General features: G+C 33.2%; 4 protein-coding genes across 5 annotated transcripts; 2 read left to right on the top strand and 2 right to left on the bottom strand.

Moving 5' to 3' along the window:
* Positions 1-185: 185 nt before the first annotated feature.
* LOC120205471 (1,4-alpha-glucan-branching enzyme 1, chloroplastic/amyloplastic-like) lies at positions 186-6455 on the bottom strand. 2 transcript variants are annotated; one of them, XM_039205336.1, is made up of 15 exons: positions 6270-6455; positions 6056-6166; positions 5647-5857; positions 5440-5509; positions 5076-5345; positions 3833-4739; positions 3362-3478; positions 3058-3120; positions 2696-2803; positions 2146-2247; positions 1767-1834; positions 1557-1638; positions 1128-1244; positions 716-835; positions 186-639 (listed from the first exon to the last, which is right to left on the bottom strand). In XM_039205336.1, the coding sequence occupies exons 1-15, from the start codon at positions 6348-6350 to the stop codon at positions 505-507; spliced, it is 2562 nt and encodes an 853-aa protein (XP_039061267.1). In that variant the 5' UTR covers positions 6351-6455; the 3' UTR covers positions 186-504. The 2 variants fall into 2 exon arrangements, with proteins under 2 accessions (XP_039061267.1, XP_039061266.1); XM_039205335.1 differs by having other exon boundaries at positions 187-628.
* Positions 6456-7994: 1539 nt separating this feature from the next.
* Positions 7995-9703, top strand: LOC120205478 (small nuclear ribonucleoprotein SmD3b-like). Its single transcript, XM_039205343.1, has 5 exons — positions 7995-8246; positions 8894-8946; positions 9077-9143; positions 9229-9285; positions 9422-9703. Exons 1-5 carry the CDS (start codon positions 8088-8090, stop codon positions 9482-9484), a joined length of 399 nt encoding a protein of 132 aa, XP_039061274.1. The 5' UTR covers positions 7995-8087; the 3' UTR covers positions 9485-9703.
* Positions 9704-13258: 3555 nt separating this feature from the next.
* Positions 13259-15705, top strand: LOC120205472 (U-box domain-containing protein 15-like). Its single transcript, XM_039205337.1, has 4 exons — positions 13259-13753; positions 13837-13953; positions 14037-14459; positions 14548-15705. Exons 1-4 carry the CDS (start codon positions 13322-13324, stop codon positions 15598-15600), a joined length of 2025 nt encoding a protein of 674 aa, XP_039061268.1. The 5' UTR covers positions 13259-13321; the 3' UTR covers positions 15601-15705.
* Positions 15706-18228: 2523 nt separating this feature from the next.
* On the bottom strand, positions 18229-22550 carry LOC120205475 (probable serine/threonine-protein kinase PIX13). The gene is made up of 6 exons (XM_039205340.1): positions 22365-22550; positions 21942-22300; positions 19907-20042; positions 19684-19823; positions 19377-19500; positions 18229-18919 (listed from the first exon to the last, which is right to left on the bottom strand). The coding sequence occupies exons 1-6, from the start codon at positions 22432-22434 to the stop codon at positions 18480-18482; spliced, it is 1269 nt and encodes a 422-aa protein (XP_039061271.1). The 5' UTR covers positions 22435-22550; the 3' UTR covers positions 18229-18479.
* Between the last annotated feature and the right edge of the window lie 1450 nt (positions 22551-24000).

The following is a 24000-nucleotide window of genomic DNA, read 5'->3' as shown; positions in this document are numbered from 1 at the left end:
TAATTCCATTATTTTCTTGTAATGATATAATTTATTGAGATCTCTCTATTATTTTCATTTTTATTTTACAGGTACCCAAAACTCTTCTAAAAATGTATTATTAGTTATGTCTTGGGTCTCTTCAAGAATATCTACCTTTGTTATATGATCGTCTTATACTATTTTTTTCCAAAACGCTTCAACTTATTTCCAGAACAGCTTTTTCTACATTGGCAATCACAGTAGTTGTTTGACGAGTTCCAATGCTGCTAGTGATTAAGCAGACTATTGCTGTACTCTACATACTATTTACAACTCCAAAACAAAATTAAATTTCCCTGCTTACTCAGTCCTCACACACTAGTATTATTCACAAAATAACTAACCACTTATTACGCATAGGCTTCCGTAATCAAATCCATCCAGCAGATTCGTGTTGGAGCCGACAAGTTTATTCGTCCAACATTCCATCCTCTGTTTGTTCCACTTCAGGATCATCTAGCTTACTTGCAGCAATCGTTTTGTCTACCACAGGAGCTCGCTCTTCACCACTTTCCTGCTTTGCCTGAAATTTTTGTGATTTCTCATCAACACCGCCCAAGTGTCGGTCATTAGTTTCTCCTGGATTCTCTTCAGCTCCATGCGCAACCTGGGGAGAACCTTAAGAAATCTGTCAATTCAAGTTTTCATTCATAGATTCAAGTCCAAATAAACAGGCACAGATTTTATCACCTACCAAGATAGTCGACTCTTCCACATTCTCCTGCTTTGATGCATCGACTTTTAGTGTCTCATCGACACCGCTTAAGATTGCATCATTAGTTTCTTTTAGACTTTCGTCCACTTTATAATAAACCTGTGGAAATTTTGCAAGAAATCTGTCAGTCCTCATTTCCCTTCAGAGGCACAAAGACAATAGATACAGGTAGAGATTTGATGACCATGATGCCATTCTAACTTCCAAAAGCTGTAAGCCAAAGTGCACAATAATAAATATGCACAATTGTCCGATGCAAAGTATGTAAGTAGGAAGTCAGGAAGAAAAGGCAATAAAACTGCCATACCAGAATTGCATTGCTAGTTGACTGTGATGGATATAAATGATTTAATATAATTTAATCAGAAAGACCGGGAAGAGATAATCATACCACACATGTGCGAGCTGGTGACAGTACTTTGAAAGAATTAGGGCGATTGTTGAAATTAGTTTCAGGCACACCTGGAATTCCTTCAGGAGATGTAAAATGGTCCGCATCATGGGCCACCTACCAATATAATTAATTAAGCATTATCAGGAGAGAAAACAATGTACAGATGAGAAAGAGAGGCTTTAGATGCTACTGCTTCATTAGCAGCCGGTATCAGGGTAGACACACTGTGGTTACCAACTTACAGGACCACAGGCCACTCCTAGACCGAAGGAAACATTCAAAAATTTGATTTCAAGTCCCAAGAAAGTTCATGAAATTAGTAGCTGTAAAAATCCAATTATATTGGAAGAAATCAGGCCAGTTGACGAACGACTCTTATACCAATAACAAAAGGCATGAATAACAAGAATATCAGGATTTCCTTACTCTTCCATGCCCACCAAATTCCCAAGCATCACTATCCAATGCAACTTGATACTTCCCTGGCAAGTCACACCCCACTTTGTACCTGCATGTTTCACACAATAGTCACTCGAAGAGTTTTAAGGTGCAAGTAATTACTTTCCGACAAATAAATGGATCCTTGTAAAAACAGACAAATAAATCTATACATTTCATGATTCGAGGCATACATACCCATCATACGTATTTTCTGGATGAAAGTTGAACACAAAAACAAGATCACCCCTCTCAAAGACGATAACCTAAATCAGGAAATGATTATCGAATCCACCAAAACTGAAGTTAAAACATGGAAAAAAGGTTATAACTAAACAAGGATGCAGTGCGATTATCTCTATCCATTAGAGGTAAACAGGAAATAATAATCTTGTTTTCTGGTCAATGCAAAGAGTGATATATAAACAAATTATTATTTCTAAAATTTAAAAGTCCAATCCTAACAAGGTCAAATAACTTTGGTTATCAACAATATGCATGTATTTTGCATCATAAATAAGATTGACTGTTACAACAACGGTCTTACTCTAACCACCAACTGCCATTGTAGATTTACCTTGTTTTCTTCATCAGTGCAACTCACTATCTGCTTTGTTGATGAAAGGAATGGAAATTTATCATCAAGCGCATTCATAGCTCTATCAAATGCATTCATGAACTGCAAAGCCAAATGCAAAGGGAAAAGTTTATGTAAAGATTGCACAAGAGGAGCAAACCACTCATGAATGGAGAAAGATAAAAAAGTAGACACAGAATTATTATTAGCGAAAAAACTTCAGCTTATAAAATGGATTATATAGATGCCTTCAAGGTTAAAAAGGAAGGTGAGAAGTGTCTGTGTTTCCACAATGATCACCAGGTTACTGACAATGATCCACACTCAACTAAATGCTTGACCTCGCAACTTGGATTTTGATCCGGCTCTTAGCATTATGTTATGGCAATGAAAAGATAGTGAGAGATTTAAACGGTCTCTTGGCCAATAGTCACTACTCACTAGCTTATTCCCTAACACTAAAAAGTTCAAATCTTAGCAAATGCTCCAGTTGCCCAGTGGAATAATGCATAGAAACTTTAAGAAATTCTTAAGGAAAATAACCATGGACCTTGTATCTTAAGTGATCAGTATCCGCCAGGTTCCACTGTCTTCTGCACTTTTCATAACTCCACCCATTGCCTTCTCTCGGGAAGTCAATCCATTCAGGATGTCCAAACTGTACAAACATGCAGACGAGATATCTAATAAACTTATTTTTTCAAAAGAGAAAGCAAACCCTAATATTAGAAAATTGCCCTCTAGACAGGTATAGTCTATCATCTACATTTTAGTGTCCTTTTGACTTAAATATCATCGGCAGATCTTCACCGGTTCATCCTATTTTCCTAGACTTAATATTATCTCCAATATCCACCCAAATAAAATATTGATGTACTGTTCAGTATGAAAATGTTGACCCAGAATGTTTACCTCATTTCCCATAAAATTAAGGTAGCCCTCTCCTCCTAATGCCATAGTGATAAAATGTACCATCTGCAAAAGAAATTTTAAATAAAGACAAATGTTAGGGCGAGAAAGAAACAACGAGAATAATGGCTAAATAAAGAAAATGGTCTATGAAGATGCAAAATATGATGACTGAATAAAATAATTGAAGTTCCATCTTTGCAATTTTTCAGAACAACACAGATTCATGGCTGCTGTAATTCATCAACAATGCAAGAAGTTATGGAAACGGCAGAGAAATGCCTCTAAGATTTTAGTTAGAACCAACCTTGTGAAGTGCAATCCCTCGCTCAATGGCAGGAGAAGCATCTGTTAAACATGACATGCCAGAGTACATTTCTTTGTCCATCAGGAAAAATGCTATTGTCTTGTCACCTACAATAGACTGCCAAACAAGAATAATATCAGATAAGCATGACAAATGGCAAAATATACAAACATTAAAAGGAAAGGAAACATTAAGAAGTGCAAATATGGTGTCAGATTCAGGCAAGGGGGTACGCTATGATTAACCATTTATGATTTATATCCATTTGGGCTTTGCTAAGGTAAAGAGGAGAAAAGGAAGAGGTAGAAAGCATTTTATTACTCAGCCTTTCCTTACATATCTCTTTCTGTTATCATCCAAAAGTGAGAAAAAACAAAGCCCAAAGGAAAACAAGTTCTGGTGTCATAAAGAAATGATTTAACTAAATTTAGAAATAGATGGGTGAGAAAAACAATTTCTTACTATTTATACCTGATCATGACTCTCAGCATAAGATATACACTTCTCAGTGTATCTCCTATTTGTCAAGTTCCAGGATAAATCCTTCATTGACCACTCTTCATCATTCTTATTCTTCAAGTAATCAATCCACTTGTCAGGGATGGCCATGGCTAGGCAGTAATCAAAACCAATTCCCCCTTCAGAGACAGGCCTACCAAGTCCAGGCATACCAGAAACATCTTCAGCAATTACAGTGGCGTCTGGCAAGATGCTATGTATCAGAGAATTGGCTAGCATTAAATAAACAACAGCATCAACATCAGTTGCCTCACTGAAATACTCGTTGTAATTCCCTGTGAATGCCATGTTGCTACCGTGGTGATGATACAACATGGAAGTCACTCCATCAAACCTAAACCCATCAAATTTGAACTCTTCAAGCCACCACCTCAAGTTCGAAAGAAGAAAGCGAAGGACTTCCCAATTACCATAATTAAACAGTCGACTATCCCATAATTTGTGGTAACCTCTTTCTCCAGTGTGAAAATACGATTCCTGTGAACTTTGGCCAACATCAAAGCCATTGAGTCCATCAGTGACATTGTTACTTGCATGGCTGTGAACAACATCCATTAAGACCCGGAGACCTATGCTATGAGCTTTATCAATTAAATATTTGAGGTCCTCAGGAGTTCCAGATCTACTGCTTGCAGAAAAGAAGTTTGTAACATGGTATCCAAATGATGCATAGTAGGAATGCTCCATTACAGCCATCAATTGTACAGTATTATAGTTATTTGCCTTAATACGCGGTAAAACTTCATCAGCAAATTCTCTGTATGAATTAATACGTGGTTCTGAGCTACTCATTCCAACATGCGCTTCATATATTTTTGGGGCTTTAGGTTTTGGAGGACGAGGGTACTTAAACTCATATCTGCATTATAAATGAAGGGTACATTAAAAGGAAAATTTTCTCAATCGCATAAATTAAAATTAGAAAATCAGCAATATCAAAAGAATAAGGCAACAAGCTTCCAACTTCAAGAAATATCAAACTGATTTTAGTAATGAATTTTAAATTCTGGATTAAAAGAATACAAGTACTACCATAACCAAAACCCTGCACCACACAGTTATTTCTTCTTCTTCTTTTCCCTTTTTTTTTTTGGCCTAAACACAACACTTCTATTGACTAGTAACTATATTTATTTTATTTTAAATGGAATCACAAGTATAAATATAAATCAAATAAAATCTGAAGAAATTGTACCTTTCTGAAGGTGGAGGATCCCAATGTACACCATTATATGGTGCTCCAAATGCGTTAGGGTCTACAGTGGCATACTTGATCCAAGCAGGAATCCTATCTACCCAAGCTCCATCACCATGCTTGAATCTGAACTTGACTCTTGAATTATGAGGAATAGCAGGTTTCCCCTCAGCATCAGGAATTTTTATACTCCAAACTCCAAATTGATTTTTTTCCATCTTGTGGCTGGAACCATCCCATCCATTAAAATCTCCAACAACTTGAGCTTCCCTGCGTGATGCAAAAGACTCTAGTTAGGAATCAAATATATGTAAAATGCTAATAACAAAGTTAGCAACTTTGTGTTTCAGAACCAAAAACTTACTGAGCAGCAGGAGCCCACTCACGGTAGACAATTCCATCATCTTCTTTGTTAAATCCAAACTTCAAATAACCTACAAAAGAAGGTAAAAGACATATTTCATTTTAACATTCTCATATAAAATATTGATTTTACCACTTAGCAAGCAATTTCATCATCGAAATAACCTTTGATAAAAGCAAACTAATAAGTGGAGAGCAATGAAATGACCTTTTGCAAATTCCTCAAAGCCTCCCTCATGTTTTTCAAAGAGAGTTTTCTGATCCACAAATTTATTAATTCTATATTGAAAGTGATCTTTAAATGGGACGAGTGCAGTATCAACATCCAAGATACCGATGTGTTCTGTGTCCTCCTCAGAGGTAGTCATCGTTGAAGTATCCTGAATCATAACAGCTGATATTGGGGAACCATAGCTGACCTGGAGGAGGGGAAAGTAGAGTACAAACGATGACTTAATCAACACCATAACACTTGCAATTCCAAATTTGACACCAAAGATAGCTAAGGAGTTCAACCAATTTTTTATTTAATCGAGCCTGATTAGGACTAATAATCATAAAAAGGAAAAAGAAAATCACGCGCTTAAAATAAAAGAAATTGAAAGGAGAAATCGTACCCTTCGATACACAGAGTTAGAGGGAAATACATGTCGCCGAAGCAAAATTCGGGATCCACGACGGCGTTCAGCGGCTAGTTGTTTGGCTAGTTCATGATTAGTCGTTGAACACTGTGGAAACATAAACAAGTTAAACGGTCATGGAAGGAGTAGAAACGCCATGCAAATGATCTAGTTTTGAAAATATTTGAGTAAAAATAATAATTAAAATTACCAAAGAGCGATTCTTGTTCGATGAAGGCGAGAAAGATCGAAAAGCAGAAGGCGTAGCGAGAAGACTCAACGAACCCAACATCTTTGCCAATCCGAGAGATTTAGCCTCTCAAGCAAAGCTCAGCTCAGCTCAGTTCCATTGCCTCTTTCAAGCAAATAATGGTTTCGACAGGGAGCAATTGATTGGCATTAGCGCCAGATCACATATATATTTTATTGAAAAAAATCTAGGCCGTTGGTTGTTTAACGAAAAATAAGCGAAATTAGTTTTGTTCAGTCTAAAATCCAATCTAAATTCAGCAGAAAAACAAGTGCTACAGTTGAAATGATGTTTGAGTTGCCCTCCGAAAGAGACGAAGCATATACTAACACGTTGCAGCTCAGCTGCCCGTTAAAAATCCAACGGATTGTTTTTTAAAACAGTTAATTGCATCATAATTACCCTTTTAAATTAGTCCTTAAATTATAATTTAATCTAACTTTATTAACAAGATATGTGATAATATATAAGTATAGTTTAGGTTGAAATTATACTATTCAAAGTATTTGGAAATTAATTTAAAATGAATATCATAATTTAAAGATGAAATTAAAATATTTAAAAATTTAAAATGGTAATCATAATTCAAGAATAATGTAAGTCATATTTTGAGGACATGATGTGATGTAATTAATTTTTTTAAAATATGAAGATTCATGAATCCCACCTCTCCTTCTACAGCAGCATCATGAAGAACATGTGATTTGATTTATTATATACATGAATTAAATTTTCATGTATAGTGTTTTATATTTATTTGATTTATTATATACATAAATTGAATTTCCATGTATCACAAGTGATAATGATTTACATCTATTTGTACTCTACAGTAACTTTTTGACGTGACAGTGTTTCATAAAACATTTTTTAATAATTAAATCAAATCAATCTTTTATTTATATAATTAAAATTTTTATATTTATCAGTACATACAATTAAATCTTAGGTAGGTTAGGTTACTAAATGCGTGTTAAATCACTTTTCATGTAGAAGTTAGCTTGTTTTACATTTATATAATGGTCACTTTTTGTATCTTCGAGTAGTCATTATCTCTTGATAGAATTATCGATAAACTAAAGAATTTTAATAAAATTTAAATTTATTGATTGGTGATTGTATTTATTAATATTATCGATTTATGAATAATAATCATGATTTTAAGTTATATTAATGGATGAAAGTTTAAATAATGTTAAAAATGTATTCACTAAACATTTTAATTATATTAAAGATAAATTTTAATTTTAATAAATGAATAATTTTAAAAAATCATTGTATTTTTAATATTTATATAATAAGAACAACTTTATTAGTAATGTATTTCAATGTGTCGTTTTAATAAAGTGTTGCAGTATGTGATGTAAGCTATAAGTTAATATCCGTTTATATATAATTTGGATTTTTAAAATAACATACTCAGAATAATTGATCTAAATTGATTTAAAATCTATATAAATCTTAATAAAACATACTAATATTAATAATATTTTTCAACAAAAAATCAAAATGGTAAAACGATAATAATTTAATGAGGTTTTTTTCCATTGACATTTTAACCGGACATATACACGCTGATTATCGAGTAGGAATACGTATTAACCTATTGAACACTCCAAACTTGTTCTCACCATATGTATAGAATTACAATTATAACCCCAATAGTTCGGTTTATTAGAAATTTAAACAACCAATTCACCGGGAGAAAAAAAATCTCTCAACGCTAGGGTTTTCGATTCGGACGAGCGAGAGAGAGAAAGATAAAAGGAAAAAGATACGATGAGCCGGAGCTTGGGCATACCGGTGAAGCTACTACACGAGGCATCTGGCCACGTTGTAACGGTGGAGCTTAAGAGCGGAGAGCTTTACAGGGGAGGCATGGTCGAGTGCGAGGATAACTGGAATTGCCAGCTTGAGAACATCACTTTCACCTCTAAAGTACCTCTCTTTCTCGCTTTACCTTTTTCCTTACTTATTCAGTAATGAGTTTGATTTATCAGTTTCAGTTTGGATCTTAGGAATTTAGGGTTTATGCTCAGTTCAGTTGGTGATAAACATTATGCTTAAGTACTTGATGTTAGATTTAGGCTTTGCTTGCCGGTACTCTGGACTTAAGTTTATAAGCGGGTTAAGCCAAAGGAGAGGGGGCAGGAAGGGAAAGATGGAGATTCTAGGATTTCAAAAATTGACGATGTTTATGCTTAGCAATCTCTCAGTGCTATATTTGAGTTTGCTCGTGGATTCTGCTTTTTGACTGTTGTGTGATTCTATTTAGGTTATAACACAAACGTTCGGTTCTTACCTAATTTAATGAAGGATCCCATTTCCTGACTTCCTGCACCATTATTCTTTTTTTAATAGAACTAGTTAAAAGTTGAACGAGTGAAATGAGAATTTAATAAAATCATCGTTCTTTCTCAGAAAATTCATTGTGATTTCAGTGCATATTTTTTAATCCCCTTTTTCAAAAGTAGGTATATTATCAAAAACTTGTTATTCCCTTTGGATCGAGGTTTTTCTTGCTTTCATCTCATGTTACCTCTACCTGTAACTGATTTTAAACTGATGGATTGGCTTCGCTTCAGGATGGAAAGGTATCACAGCTTGAGCATGTGTTCATTCGAGGCAGTAAAGTCAGGTATCATGTCTTTCTCTCTACCCCTTGCTAGACCATGTCTTGTTTTTATATGCAACATCCGATGGTTATAAGATGCTTGCCAATAGTTCTGCAGTTATATTCAAATCAGGCTATGGTCATCCTTTTACAGGTTTATGGTCATACCTGACATGTTGAAGAATGCTCCTATGTTCAAACGCCTAGATGCTAAAATCAAGGTACATCTCTACTCTCAAGTTATCACTTTTCTTACACTATGCACTTGTTAGATTATTTCTCATTTTGTTTCATAATGTCTTCAAGGGTAAGAGCTCATCTTTAGGAGTTGGCAGAGGTAGAGCTGTTGCAATGCGAGCCAAAGTAAGTTTACCTATCCTGTAATTAAGGCGGAACCCAAGAATCATGTTTTTTTGTTTTTGCTTATCTAATTTTAAATTTCCTTGTCTTTTAAGCTTCATTTTCCAAATTTTGAGTTCATTTCTTTTTGGTTTTACAGGCTCAGGCTGCTGGACGTGGCACAACAGTGGGTAGAGGTGTTGTGCCATCTGTTCGTAGGTAAATCTTGTCTTGTTGAATGGTTTCTAGTCTCTTCTGTGAAGAGTAGCATTGATCATTATAGGTCACCTGAGGGAATTATTTTGTTTAGTGATCAAAGCTTGTACTGATATTTGATGTAAAAGGATATATACTTTTGTTGGGGAAAATGAAATTAGCAAAGTGTCTGCATGTTTTGAAATGCTAAAATCCTATTGTTTCTAGTGGCTTTTTATAAATGAGGCTGGGGAAATTATAAAGCATGCACATCTTATTTAAGAACCCGTTGCTTTTCTGAATATGTTTCCTGAATTACTGTTTGTGATCATAGGGAAAACTGAAAGTGTGATCTTATCTTTTGTTGCTTTGATTTTATTTTATTTTATTTTAAATTACTCGTGTCTGATTCTTTGTTTTGACAAATATGGACATGGAGAATATGATTCTCATGTATATGAAATACTTGTGAGAAAAATTGAACACGTTCATATCCAACAAATCTGAGAAGCATGGATTGAATCATCTGAAATGGTACCTTCCATGTCATAAGTCTTTTAGATTAGGGTATTTTCTTGTTGGTTGTTCACCAGCCACTTGTGGGACGTTCATTGTAACGTAACTTGTCATGGGGTTTATACATAACAAGTTGCTGCTCCTTTCCCACATTTAAATGCATTTTGCTCCTCTTTGATCGTGTTTAATATTATGTTTGAATCTATTCTTGTTCTTCCCAGTAGTTATGTCTGTAGAATGTATGTGTACATTGTCAATGGTTAAATAAGATTATGAACAAATATTATTGAAAAAAAAATTGTTTGAGAATCTCTTTATAACGCAAACACGGAAGTTAAAAGTTTCAACTTTTAAGTCTAAAATATTTGTTCGAGCTAAATTTACTATTTTAAAATTCATTTGTTATCCTATGTTATGTTCTTTTTAATTTATAAATTTATCATCTTTTTATCACGATATTATCATATAATTAATAAATCATTTGTGAGTCTTGAAATTTTATATTTTATCATATCAACTTCTAGAAATTTTCATTTTAAATTTTCTATTTTTCATAAAATAATACACTTATTATAAATGTATTTATTTTTTAATAACAATACTTTGTTATTTTATCATAATTTAAGTTTACATATTTTAATACATTATAATATTGAAAATATAATTATCATTAAAAATATATTTTTTAAATTTTAATATTTGTATAAAATAATTATTTATCTATTCAAAAATATATTGTATAGTAATGAAAACATTCAATCCAAAAAATGCTTTCCGAAAATTATTTGTCTAAACTTTTCAAAAATATTTTTTCATAACACTATTGAAAAGAAGTGTTAGATTAACTAGTTGTCTTGGGCAAAAATTAACATTGATATAATATGCATATGCGTATGAGCCGATTTTTCTAATTTAATTTTTTACACTCTATATAAATACTAAACTAATAATTTGTTTAAAGTTTTCTTTTAAATAGAGATAGATAAATGTGACGTATTGGGATTAACTTGATTTGGAGATTTTATTGTAGCCCAACTATATATTATTACAAAGAATGCTAAATAAATATTATCAAATTTGCTCCTTTTATTAATAGTCTAAAATGATTATAATTTATAAGGTAGTATTTGTTCATAATTTAATAACGCATATACACTCTGAAGACTTAGTTGTTCAAATCCAGAACCTTTAGGGATGACAATATTTTCTTTTATCACTGAATTAATTAGTAAATTCATCAAATTTTATTAAAAAAGGAGGGGAAACTTATTGTAGCATGAAGCATGATATACAACAAGATGTGCAACACAAGAACTTTCTCCATCCTTTCGTACTTATAAATTGCACGAAAAGTAGGGGTGTAAATGAACAGAGTGTTCGGTGAGTTGTTCGTATAACATTCAATTATGTTATATTGTTAAGTTAAAATAAATGAGTATTAAAAAATCTTTATGTTCATTTAATAAACGGATGAACATGAACAAAGATGTGTTCAGTTGTTTATGTTCATGAACAAGCTCGTTTAAAGGGTTCTTATTTACTTTTTATTTTTACTTTTTACATTTTAATACACGAATGTAGGGACTAAGTTGAATACATTGTGAAATTTGAAGTTTAAACTATGAAGCTTAAGGAGTTTTAGTGTCAGAGGCTTAGTTTTACCATTTGAGTCCTCGGATTATTAAAAGTTACAAAATGGTCACTTGACTATTCAAATGTTCAAAACTTATCCTTTTCGGTTAAAAAAATATGCAGTCGTCTGAGATGGACGTTAAATGTTGACTGTGATATGATAAAATCTTATCTCAAAATTGTTTTAGTTGTATTTTATGGATCGAATCTTCGTTTACATTATGTCGTCAAGTCAGTGCTTGGAACATTATGTTGGCGAGCCAATGCTTGAAAAGCAAGGGTGGTGCCAATAGATATCATTGAAATGTAATTTTATTTTATCATATCTCAGCCAACAGATTAACGCCCAACTCAGATAGGCGTCAATTTTTAAACGAAAAATGATGATTTTAGAACACATGAATAGTCGAGTGACCATTGTGTTACTTTTAGTAGTTAGAGGACTCAACAAAACAACATCTTATAATTTGAGGACCATTTTGTAATATCTTAATGTAGTTACAAACCAAATATATGTTTTTGGATCAAAATGATTTGCATATTTAAAAAAGGCATAATAGTAAAATTAGCCTCTAATATTTGTATAAATAATCACTTTATTTCTTATTAATTTTTTTATTAGTATTATAGCATTAACATTTTAATTTTTGGTCAAAATAGTTATTTTTAGATAAAAAAACATTAATTAACTAATAGTAAACATATGTTATTGATGTAGCTTTTTCACATGTACATGTTACATCACCAAAGTAATGAAGTGGCATGTGTCATATTACTTAAAGTGGTGACATGACATGTACCATATCACCAAAAGTGATGACATAACATGTGTCACATCACTCAAATAATGATATAATATGTGTCACCTCATTAAAAGTGATAATATGACATATGTAACGTCACCAATTAGATATATGTGAGAATGTCATGTTAATAATATGCGTTGATCATTAGTCACTTAACAGTTTTCATCAAACATAGGCTATTATGATAAAAAAAAAATTGAAACGTTAAGTTAAAATACCCTAAAAAAAATAAGTTAGACCAAAGTAATTATATGTGTAAATGTTGGGGGTTTATCATTAAGCCTTAAAAAGAAGGGTTAACTTTTGTTAGCATGAACCTAGTTACATTAGACTAATGTAAATTTTTATGTCATGAATTAAATTTATAAAATTTTAAGAGGTAATAATAAATTATTAATAAAAAAATAAAACATATTTCAATTATATACAAATTTAAAATTAAAAAAAAAACCGTTCTCACTAATTTTATCGATCCATCTGTAATTAGAGCAATGATACTAGGTCATGTCATAAGCATGGAATGGATCACACCTTTTTTTTTAATTTTATTTTGTTTATATATAATTATAAACCCGTAATTGGAACAATGATATTAGGTCATGTCATAAGAATGGAATGGATCAACCTCTTTTTTTAAAAATTTATTTTGTTTACCCTACATTCTATTTATACAAAAGAATATATGACATGTCAAAGCACCTGATTTAGATTTTATATTTTAAGAAACAAAACTACCGCGGAATTCATTGCAACAGACCCGAAATGCACGCCGAGGGATCGCACGTAAGAAACACAACCACCATCACCATCGTCGTCATATTCATCCATGGCAACATGCTTTAGGGTTTAATGTCTCTCGATTTCCCCTCAACACCCCTCTTCGGATTCGTCTCCGCGCTTCATATTTCAACATGATTTCTCCCCACCTTCAAAACCCACCGGTCGAAGACAAGAAGCCTACTGCCACGCTCCCTAGTTGTCCGGTGAAAAAGCTTGCACGAACTACAATGGTGGTATATAGGGAGAGAGATGGAGACGTTGATTTCCGAAGAGGGGAGGAAGAGGAAGGAATCAGTCAGCAAAATGGGTTCGATTTGGTCCATGAAAGCTTGAGCCTCATCGAATACGTCGCTCGGCTCAGAGATTTCCGGAGCACCCAGAGACAAGAATGTTACAGCCTCGTCAGGCGCATGAAGAATTTGTTGCCGTTCTTCGACGAGGTTCGGCTCCTCGGTGCTTGCATTCCTCCCAGAGGCGTTGCTGCTTTGTCGAGGTTGAAGAAAGTACTTTGTTTGGCGAAGAAACTTTTGAAAACTTGCAGCGACGGTAGCAAGATTTTCCTGGTGAGATTGTTAATTTCTGCATTTGGGGAAGAAAAATTCCCATTTTCGCTTGTTTTTCTGAGATATTTTCCTTTGTAATTCAGGCCTTAGAGACTGAGGCAATGATGGTCAAATTCCACGCCGTTTACGAAAATTTATGCCAAGTTCTGGATGAGATGCCGTTCGATGAAATTGATGTTTCCGTGGAAGTAAGGGAGCAGGTATGAATCGAAAGTGTCATCTTTCTCTGTTTTTTAAAGGCTTATTTCGGGTTGCATTTATTCGAATCTCGGATGTTGTTCAGGTCGAGCTAATGGTAACACAATTACGGCGAGGCAAGCGGCGAAAACATACGCAGGATATGGAACTCGCAGTCGATTTGATGGTAGTTTCGTCGAAAATTGATGAAAGGACGGCTGATATAGCCATCATAGAAAGGCTGGCCAAGAAACTTGATTTGCATACAGTTGAATATTTAAAGAAAGAAACCATAGCTATAAGGAAACTTGCCGAAGAAAGAGGCCGAACCTCAGAGTGCGTAGTACAGGTTATCGAAATTCTCGACAAATTCAAACGGATTCTAGGCATGGAAGTTGCCAATATTTTCGAGGAATCCATCAAGCCTAAAATGTTGGAGAGGTCCGAATCTTTGGTGATACCTCACGAGTTCCTGTGTCCGATCACACTCGAACTAATGCGAGATCCGGTTATCATCGCAAGCGGACAGGTAACAACATCATGTTGAATAACTTACACATGATTAGCATGCTATGGTATGCAAGATTTGTCTGTTTGATATATGTGTTTTGGTTCAGACATTTGAGAGAGAGAGCATACAGAAGTGGTTTGATTCGAACAATCGAACCTGCCCAAAGACAAGGGAGAATTTGGCTCATTTGTCGCTTGTGCCGAATCACGCCCTCAAGAACCTTATCACACAATGGCGCGAGAAGAACAATTACAAGTATCCCATTACAGACGATTTTGAGTATTCACAAGGCTCCTCTGTTAAAGAGGAAGAAATCACATCTTTGGTTGAAGAATTATCTTCTACTGAATTAGAAGTGCTGTTAAGGGCAGTAAAGGATATTCGTATGCTTTCTAAGGATCAGCCGGAGAGCCGAGTTTTGTTCTCTAATTGTGGCGCGATCCCAGCGTTGGTGCGGTTGCTGCCCTATCCGAATCATAAAATTCAAGAGCATGTCGTGACATCTCTATTGAATTTATCCATCGATGACACTAACAAGAAGCTCATAGCGCAAGAACAAGCCATACCTGCTATAATAGACGTCTTACGAAATGGAAGTATGGAGTCGAGAGAGAATTCCGCCGCAGCTTTGTTCAGCTTATCGATGCTCGACGAGAACAAAGTAACAATCGCTCTCTCCGAAGGCATTCCCGCTCTTGTCGAATTGTTAGATACCGGGACGGTTACGGGCAAAAAAGATGCTCTGACTGCCCTATTCAACTTATGTCTCAACCAAGCCAACAAGGCAAGGGCTATTGATGCTGGCATTGTGCCACCATTACAGCTCCTGCTAAAGGATAAACGAATCGGGATGCTCGATGAGGCCCTCTCCATGTTCTTGCTTCTAGCAACTCATCCACAAGGTAGACATGAGATCGGAAAGCTTTCGTTCATTGGAATGCTGGTTGATATCATCAGAGACGGGACACCAAAGAATAAGGAGTGCGCGGCCTCGGTTCTTCTCGAGTTGAGTTTGAATAATTCGTCTCACATTCTTACAGCACTTCAGTTTGGCGTTTACGAGCATTTAGTTGACATCTCCCTAACCGGAACAAACAGAGCAAGAAGGAAAGCTAATGCAATTTTACAGCTTATGAGAACGAGTGACCAACTTCCTTAACAGCTTCTAGATTGCATTTATATATATATATATATATTTATAATGCAGTCTACTCCCTATTCCTTTCGTTTTCAGACTCAATTCATTTAATTGCCTAAAGTTAGGTGCACATTACATTCCACTCATATTTTAAATTCGACTTGTTATATTCGTAAAAAAATCATTAATTAATAAATATATGACACGTGACTTTCTATTCTTATTCATTTTTTTTACTATTAGTTACTTATTTAATTGATGCAATTGGTTCTTTTAGTTCCAAAATTCTTTCTCGATTTTATGAATATAATGCAGGGAAGAGGAAAAGATGATAGTAAGGATGGTCATTGGATGGTTATATGGTAGTCACATATGGTATAATTTATTAGACTTGCTTCGCTTCAAAAAATAATATCAATTTATTCATTTAAGAATTGAGATACAAAAATATATGTTTTTTATCTGAACCGAGTAATTTATTGATTTTTTGACCCGAGTTATGATGTAAATGTTCTATTTATGTAGTTGGTTTCCAAATAAATGATCTTTGCTTTTGTGAATTTTATATTTTTCTTATTTTTGTATAAATTATTTGAAAGTTTTAAGTAAATTATGAATTTTAGAATTGTAAAGTCTAGAATTACTTTGATGATCGAATGTGATACTCATGAATTTACCATTAATGAAGATATATTTAGAGGTATTATATGATTGGCTGAACTCTCTAACATACTCATCGACGGTCTTACCTCTCTATTTCAGATGGAATAATATTCATATTCTTTATGTGAGGTAATTACTGCTCACAAATTTTAGTTATTGAACTCTTTAACAAATGTTCTCTTCAGGGATGGTTAATAGAATGGCCTCCCACTATTTATGGGCCTCATAAGATATCAAGGCTATTGCACATTTCAGTGTGTGCTCATCCGAACACCGAAGTTGCTTCTCAATAATCTTGAGAGTATTATCAAGCTAATACTCGACCGTTTCAGAATGATCATTATTCTATCCAATGAATGTGTACGCTCGATACTATGATAACTAATCAATAGGAGCTTGAGAGCTTGATGTCTGAGGCGGGTAAAGTGTCAAAGTTTGATTCATAGATTTCATAAATATAACACTCTAATATGATCCGACTTTAATATGAAAGATTCGAGTGTCACACGAAATCATCGAATTAACTAATATTTTTTTATAATTACGCAGAACGTAAATCATAGTCACCATAATCAAAGTATATAAGTAATAGTTAAGTTTACAAAACAAGGAGCGTCAAATAGTACAAACTATCTAACCATAATAAGTTTGCAAAAATACAGTTACGGTTGAAGTAGACCTAAAGTCAATGAGCATACATACCCTCTACAAATAAATCAAGATGTATTATGATCAACAAGCGACTAGAATCTTCGATTCAGTGATGTGCTCCTTGATATTTGCCTAGGAATATGCGAACAAAAATATATTTTGACTGAGCTAACAAAGTCAATGTCACACAAATATTGTTACTATACTACCAAATAAGCATGCCAACAAGTATAGGTTGAGAAGTAATGCCATTAATGCATACAATCTATAACACACAAGAAGACAACAAGATGTAGCCTAGAGTCGCGTAGCTTCGATAACTCACATCCTTCTAGTCTACTAACAATGATACTTTAGTTGAGACTCGGATCACACGTGCATCAAGAACGTGATTCTATTTGACCCATATTTGTCAAGTATCTCGAGTGAGGCTTGGGTCACTCATGCATCAAGAACGCACACTCGACTAACTCACTCCTCTGGAGTACTACGAATGAAGTTTATTAAAATAATCAAAATTTTGTAATATCAAAACTTTTAAAAGAATTTTTCAAAACAATCGAGAACTATGTCTGAAAGCTCAAGGATTGTTCTGACATCATGCTCACCACATCAACTGTTGATGACAACGAGCTTATCTCATTGGTCATTGGCGGTTTACTCCTTCTAGTTTAGGCAGAGAGTCGCGACCCGATAGTTGATATTTCTCTGTATGAGAGAAACGAAGAAGATGAAGATGGGGTATAATATAAGAGGGTTGTCCCCTTTTTGGGTTTTTGTTGAGGATATTTATAGTGACCTTTAGTGTGTGCTAGTCGTAAGGTCATTATGATTATTTGTAGGTCGGCATACTAGGTAGATATGATATTCAAGCCTTAAATTTTGTTCTACTATATCACGTGAGCTTGTCAGAGATCTTGTTTATACACTATAGTTTACTAGAAACTTATGTTCAGAGAATATAGACCTGTCGTAGATTTTGGTGGATGGAGAGGTCTGTCTAATGACTTTAGTCGGTGAAAAATTGATAGTTTCGATGAGTCCAATCTAACGAAGGATTGGAGATTTTCGAAAGCCGTATCCGAAGGCATAACAATACTTCAAAATTCAATCAATTAATTTCTTGGACATAGCATTGCTTGCTTCGTTATGAATTTTTTTTAGTTTACGTTGAGTTATTTGTCACTATTTTCTTTTCTTGAGAAACTTCATGTAATATATGTAATAATATCTGCTGTGCATGACTTAATTGGAGAACAACTTGATTGATTAAAGATGTCTATTAATACTGAAATTTACATGCATACTCTAGATTATTTAATGCTGATATTTAAACAAGAAAATTTCCATTGTGGTTAACAATAACACATGCTCTTGATTTTGACATAAAACTAGCCCTCAAGTACGCCTGTAATGGAATTGAATATGTGCCTATACACGAGTACTAAAAAACAAAGGAGCTAAATATATGTGTCTGTGTGTGTATGCCTAATACATGAATCGAATTTCATGAAATTAACATGATCGCATAAAGGACGGCAGCAACAATTATCACAATTCACATGCACATCGCCGGAACCAAATAACTACCGATGCGACCTAGTCATGGAGAACTGTTGATTATTTGTATTCCGACCATATTTAGAATGCATTGGAGACCGATTATCGTTAGCCTTCGACTTCGATTTGCTACCTTTACTACTCTCTTTTGAATTCCCCTTGATGGCATTGATCTTTTGTAGTGTCTCCAACACCTCTTCCATGGATGGACGACTTCTAGGATTAGATTCCAGACACTTTAAAATAAGCTCACCGGCTTGCAATGCAGCTTTGATAGGGTACTTTTCTTCTAGTTTTGGGTCCATTATTTTCTTCAGTTTTCTCTTTTCCGTCAATGAATGTTTAGCCCATTCTACCAAATTGTGCTCTCCATTGGGTCGATTTGTATCCAAGGCTCTTTGGCCCGTTAACATCTCCAACAGCACAACCCCGAAACCATACACATCACTTTTAACATACAAATGACCTACAAATTTTTGTACATGCTAATGTCAGTTATAATCTTACTCCACAGACAATGGCAAAAAAATGTTCCGAACATTTAAATAAATGATTACTCTGACTTCTATTCTTTTTTAGAGTATTTTATCTCTAACGTTTTATTTTGGAGTAAAAATATCTCTCTATGAATAGAAAATGTTAGTCAACAAACTATTAATACTTCAAAATAAGTATTTTTTATCCTAAAATAAAATATTGAGGATCAAAATGCTCCAAAAAAAAGAATAAGGGTTAAAGTGACTATTTAATCAAACATTAAAAATATTTTTTCCGTAAAATGAAATATTAGAGACTCAAATACTCTAAAAAATTAATGATCAAAATAATTATTTAATTAAACATAAGAGATATTTTTTGACAATATGCTATTCCATAATGCAAAAGAGTAGATGGGAATTTAAAAGGAAAGATTGGTAATTTACCCGTGGCAACATACTCAGGAGCAGCATAACCGTAAGTGCCCATAACTCGTGTAGTGACATGTGAATTGCCATCTATAGGGCCAAGCTTTGCCAAGCCAAAATCCGAAAGTTTGGCGTTGTAGTCCTGGAACAGTCAAATCAGTTTTGTAAGTATAATCTAATTTAGAACCGTTCGTGTCTACAATATGCGAACGTATTATTAATAGATTAAAAAAAATTTAAATAAATAATATTTTATAATTATCTCCTACTATTAAAAATATAACTTAAAAGAGAGCCAAAACGGAGAAGGTGGGTTTGAATTTACCCCATCCAGTAAAATATTGGAGGCTTTGAAGTCCCTGTAGATAACACTCTTCTCTGAAGTGTGCAAAAAGGTTAAGCCTTGGGCAACCCCCATGGCTATTTTAAGCCGCATTCCCCATGTAAGAGGCTCTGCTCCTCCTGCTGCAATTTCAGTTTTGTATATAAAAAAAAAACAGCTTTAAGTTTCTGCAATACCACAAAATAAAAGACAGAAAATGAGTTACATCTGAAGAGGTGGTTTTCCAGGCTGCCCTTTTGCATGTATTCGTAGACAAGGAGGAACTGGTTCTCCTCCCAACAGTATCCCAACAACTTTACTAAGTTTGGATGGCTGAACTTGCCCAGAAATTTCACCTCTGCCTATCAAAATCAACATCATTTTCATACCTCAAATCTCCCAAATTGAATTATAAATTCTTTAAAATACGTTATATTAAAAAATTTCTTAAACTTTTGATTAAGTATTTACTTTAATTTTTATTTTTCTTTTAGGTGTTTTAACTCCTAATATTGCACTTTATAATAAAAATATCTCTAGCGCTCGATTAAATAGTCATTTTGATCATATTTTTTTAGTATTTTAACCCCCAAACGTTTTATTTTAGGGTTAAATCTTCCTATTTTAAAACTTTAACCGTTTGTTACCAATGATTTCTATCTATATAGGAACCTTTTCTCCCAATATAAAACATTGAGGGCCAAAACGTTTAAAAAAATAAGGACTAAAGTGACATTTAGTCAAACGTTAAGAGCATTTTTTACATTATATATTATTAAAATAATTAAATCATATTTTTCATTTTAAGAGTGTCATAATACAAATTATGTCATATATGCATTTATAATTCAATAGTTTATAGGGACTTATGAACAATTTAGTGACCCTAAAACTTCCATAAATTAAAGTTAATAAAATTCCAACTATCTTTTTTTTTGGATAATTAATTCCAACTATCTTCCATTAAGAAAGTAGTACATGTTGCTGAGACAATAATTATCCTCCGTACGTTATATATAGAATAAAAGGATTATTTGTTTTGAGGATGGACCGGAGTTGGGTAATCGCTCTCTTAAAAAATTAAAATTAATATATATTTTAAAATTTTAATATGTTTTTCATTAAAAACATTAGAATTTTATAAATTTTCATCTTCTTAAAATTTTATAAACTTATTTATTTTTAACATAAAATCATGTATCCGACCCTAATTAATATAGAGGCTAGGTCGACTCAAAGAAAAAAAAAGGCCAAATTATTAATATTATTTCCAAAATATTGCCAGAAAACAAAAAACATAGATAAGTATACATAAAATAGTACGGTGCCGTATATTTGGGAAGACAGATTAACTCTCCAGGCCGGTGTTTACACTTATGACTCTTCATTCATGTTTATGAATATTTTTTATTACTCATATTTCATAATATAATAAATTATTTTGGTTGAAATCTATTACAAGTCTTTGTATTATAATAAAATACATTTGAAAAGTTGACACGTTGATTCAAAATGTTAAAGTAATTGTTAGTTGATTTTAATATTTAGTTAACATTATTTATGTCACTATTATTTTTAGAATTGAGTAAACTGATCCTTCTAAAGAAAGTGTAATTTAATCTTTGTACATTTACAAAGTGAAGAAATAAAAATTATCTATATTGATGAAATCTCTTGTTAGAAAATGATTAAAATAAAAATAAAAATATTAAACACTAAATAATACATAATTTTTTAAATAAAAAATATAAAAATTGAAAAAAGGAAATAATTATTAAGAAATTTCAACAAAATAGTCAATGTAAAAGAAAATAAAAAGATTAACATAGTTTATACCATTCTTATTTGTTCGCTTTCAAAATATTGAGAATATATTACTATTTTATACAAAACACTTATTGATTATTTTTAAATTAACATAGACATTATGAATTTTTAAATTAAAATATTAAAATTAATTAATAATAATTTTATTATTTTAGATCAAAATATTAATTTTTTTTAAAAAAATATAAGATTAAAATAAACATTTTAATGATAAATAACTAAATAAATTTTTTATACAGCATTAAGACTTGTTGTGGACTTTAATAAATTATTTTAAAGAAATTATTACAAACAATTTTTCAAAATGTGGTGGTTGTAAAATATATACTTGAACATTATTATTAAGGGTAAATAAAATGAAATATGATTCCTTAAATTAATTTAATTTGCTAAGGAAGTAAATTATCTTTAAAAAGAAAAAAAAAGAGAAATACCTGCCATTCTCGCAAGCCTTGGGAGCTATCGGGATTTGATTTCTTGACGGCGACCGCCATGCCAACGCCAACTTTTGAAGGAGCATAGGTTTTCTCATCGACCCAACCTTTGAAAACTCTACCGAAACCGCCCTCACCTAGCACCGTCGCCGGCTTGAAATTTCTGGTGGCAGCCTTGAGTTCTGCCAAAGTGAATATTTTCAAGGTGGTGCTCATCAGAATCTTTCCGCTTTCGGGCACGGCCACCTTTCCACCCTCCTTGTTTCTTCCTTCAGTGGCACAGCTCTCTTTGTTTGTTGTCGGTGCCGGCACCGGCAGTGATCCATTTTGGTTGCTGTCTTTTAGTTTCTTCGTGGATTCTGCATATATATGTGTGTAATCAATCACAAATTAAAGTGAAAGTAGGGAGAAATCTGAACGTACTTGGGGTTGATGACTTTATGGTGGACTGGCTATGGTGATCAACTTGTTGGGTTCCAAAGCAGTTCCCCATAACTGATATAATAAGAACTCTCTGTCTTTATGTTTGCAATTTGGATATATTTTCTTTGAATTAGATATAGGAAGGGAGATGAGTATTGACTTCCTTTTATGTTTATTTCTTGGAGGAGGAAGAAAAGAAAGAGGGAGGAAGCAACCAATTGTGTCGATGTGGGACTTGGTGTTTTGATTGGACCTTTTCTTTTGTTTCCGTCAAACAAAAATATATCTCTTCGCCCTCGGTCTCACCTCTCTTCCCTCTCCCTCTCCCTCTCCCTTTCCCTCTCTCTGTGTCGATGTCTCTCATTCCAACCTCCCTTCTTATACTCTTTTCTATAGTTTCTTACCCTTTTTTTTATTCCCCCTCTCGGTTCTCCGTACGTTTGCTCTAATTGGTTTATATGACGTACACATGACTTTAACCGTTTTCAGCAGAGATTTTTTTTTGTATAATAAAATTTTAAATTTAAGAATTGTTTAAGTGATATTAAGTTGCTTATCACTTGAACGACTCCCATTGATTAAATTACTTGAGAAGAGATGAGACGGTTCATAAATTATTCGAGTTTGATTCAGTTAAAATTTAGTCAATATTTGATTCAAATAAATTTAATTCGGGTCAAATTCTTAACATGCCGGAACGAATTACTTAATACTTAATTCGAAAAATTCACGAATAACTCAAAAAATATATTTAAATTTAAATTTTAAATTAAATTATTAATAATATTAACATTTATATATTGTTATTTTTTTAAAATAAATATAGTATAAAGTCTTCATATACTTAAGGTTTAGGTTCGAGCTCTAGCTTGAAGCGAGCTAAGTCTGAGAATGTTTTGAGTTCAATTTTTTAAGTTTGAGTCGAACTTCAATTTTTGATTTCAACTTCGAGTCGAATTTGACAATTTTAAACTCACGAGTTTTTCAATTAAATCAAATTCTACTTTAAATTTTTAGAGTCGAACCAAACTCAATAATACTTAGACTCTAGTCCTCCCATTTAGAGCCTTACCTCTAAATGTGCTAAATCATTGAACCAAGAGAATTATAAAATGTTTGTTATAGGCTAAAGGTATAAAACGCCGTTATAATAAAAAGAAAAACAATCCATTTATTATTAAAAAATAATTATTTATATTTGTATTTAAGAATTTGTACTAAGCTATTTATATTAATATACAAATCTATACATTAATAGTGTATTGATGCAAAGCCTGCTAAAGGATTCATGTGCGGCAGCAATAGAAAAACAATTAAACGGAATAAGGAAGGAAGGAGGGTAGACGAAGTCAACTGCAAATTCCGGCCGAAGCCTTGAGATTTGTGGATGAGATAGAAGTTTTAATTTTTCAAAGCGATAATTATTTCCACCCGACCTCTCCATGCCCCTATCATTGGCTCTATTGTAGTGCAGACTGCAGAGAGTGCTGATAGGCGTTTATGGATTGACCAGGGTAAATGATGACCAGCTGTAAGGTTGTTACACGGTTATGAGTCTACATGTAACTGTACGGAGAGGTGCATGCTTTAAATAGTAGAGGAATTGTATTGTGTAGGCACTGTTCTTTACATTTCA

This window comes from Hibiscus syriacus, unplaced genomic scaffold (genome assembly GCF_006381635.1).
Source record: "Hibiscus syriacus cultivar Baekdansim isolate YM2019G1 unplaced genomic scaffold, ASM638163v2 tig00012484_pilon, whole genome shotgun sequence".
Classification (NCBI taxonomy): domain Eukaryota; kingdom Viridiplantae; phylum Streptophyta; class Magnoliopsida; order Malvales; family Malvaceae; genus Hibiscus; species Hibiscus syriacus.
This window is presented reverse-complemented; position numbering and strand designations above follow the sequence as displayed.

Excerpts from the sequence above, each read along its gene's own strand:
- LOC120205472 (XM_039205337.1), top strand. The coding sequence starts at position 13,322 with ATGATTTCTCCCCACCTTCAAAACCCACCGGTCGAAGACAAGAAGCCT. Across the intron at positions 13,754-13,836 it reads ACGGTAGCAAGATTTTCCTG|GCCTTAGAGACTGAGGCAAT; the intron begins GTGAGATTGTTA and ends TTTGTAATTCAG. Across the intron at positions 13,954-14,036 it reads CCGTGGAAGTAAGGGAGCAG|GTCGAGCTAATGGTAACACA; the intron begins GTATGAATCGAA and ends GATGTTGTTCAG.
- LOC120205478 (XM_039205343.1), top strand. The coding sequence starts at position 8,088 with ATGAGCCGGAGCTTGGGCATACCGGTGAAGCTACTACACGAGGCATCT. Across the intron at positions 8,247-8,893 it reads ACATCACTTTCACCTCTAAA|GATGGAAAGGTATCACAGCT; the intron begins GTACCTCTCTTT and ends GCTTCGCTTCAG. Across the intron at positions 9,286-9,421 it reads CTGTTGCAATGCGAGCCAAA|GCTCAGGCTGCTGGACGTGG; the intron begins GTAAGTTTACCT and ends TTGGTTTTACAG.
- LOC120205471 (XM_039205335.1), bottom strand. The coding sequence starts at position 6,350 with ATGTTGGGTTCGTTGAGTCTTCTCGCTACGCCTTCTGCTTTTCGATCT. Across the intron at positions 3,479-3,832 it reads ATGCTGAGAGTCATGATCAG|TCTATTGTAGGTGACAAGAC; the intron begins GTATAAATAGTA and ends CTTGTTTGGCAG. Across the intron at positions 1,835-2,145 it reads GCACTGATGAAGAAAACAAG|GTTATCGTCTTTGAGAGGGG; the intron begins GTAAATCTACAA and ends TTCCTGATTTAG.
- LOC120205475 (XM_039205340.1), bottom strand. The coding sequence starts at position 22,434 with ATGGGGAACTGCTTTGGAACCCAACAAGTTGATCACCATAGCCAGTCC. Across the intron at positions 19,501-19,683 it reads CCAATATTTTACTGGATGGG|GACTACAACGCCAAACTTTC; the intron begins GTAAATTCAAAC and ends TGACTGTTCCAG. Across the intron at positions 18,920-19,376 it reads TCCTGAGTATGTTGCCACGG|GTCATTTGTATGTTAAAAGT; the intron begins GTAAATTACCAA and ends AAAAATTTGTAG.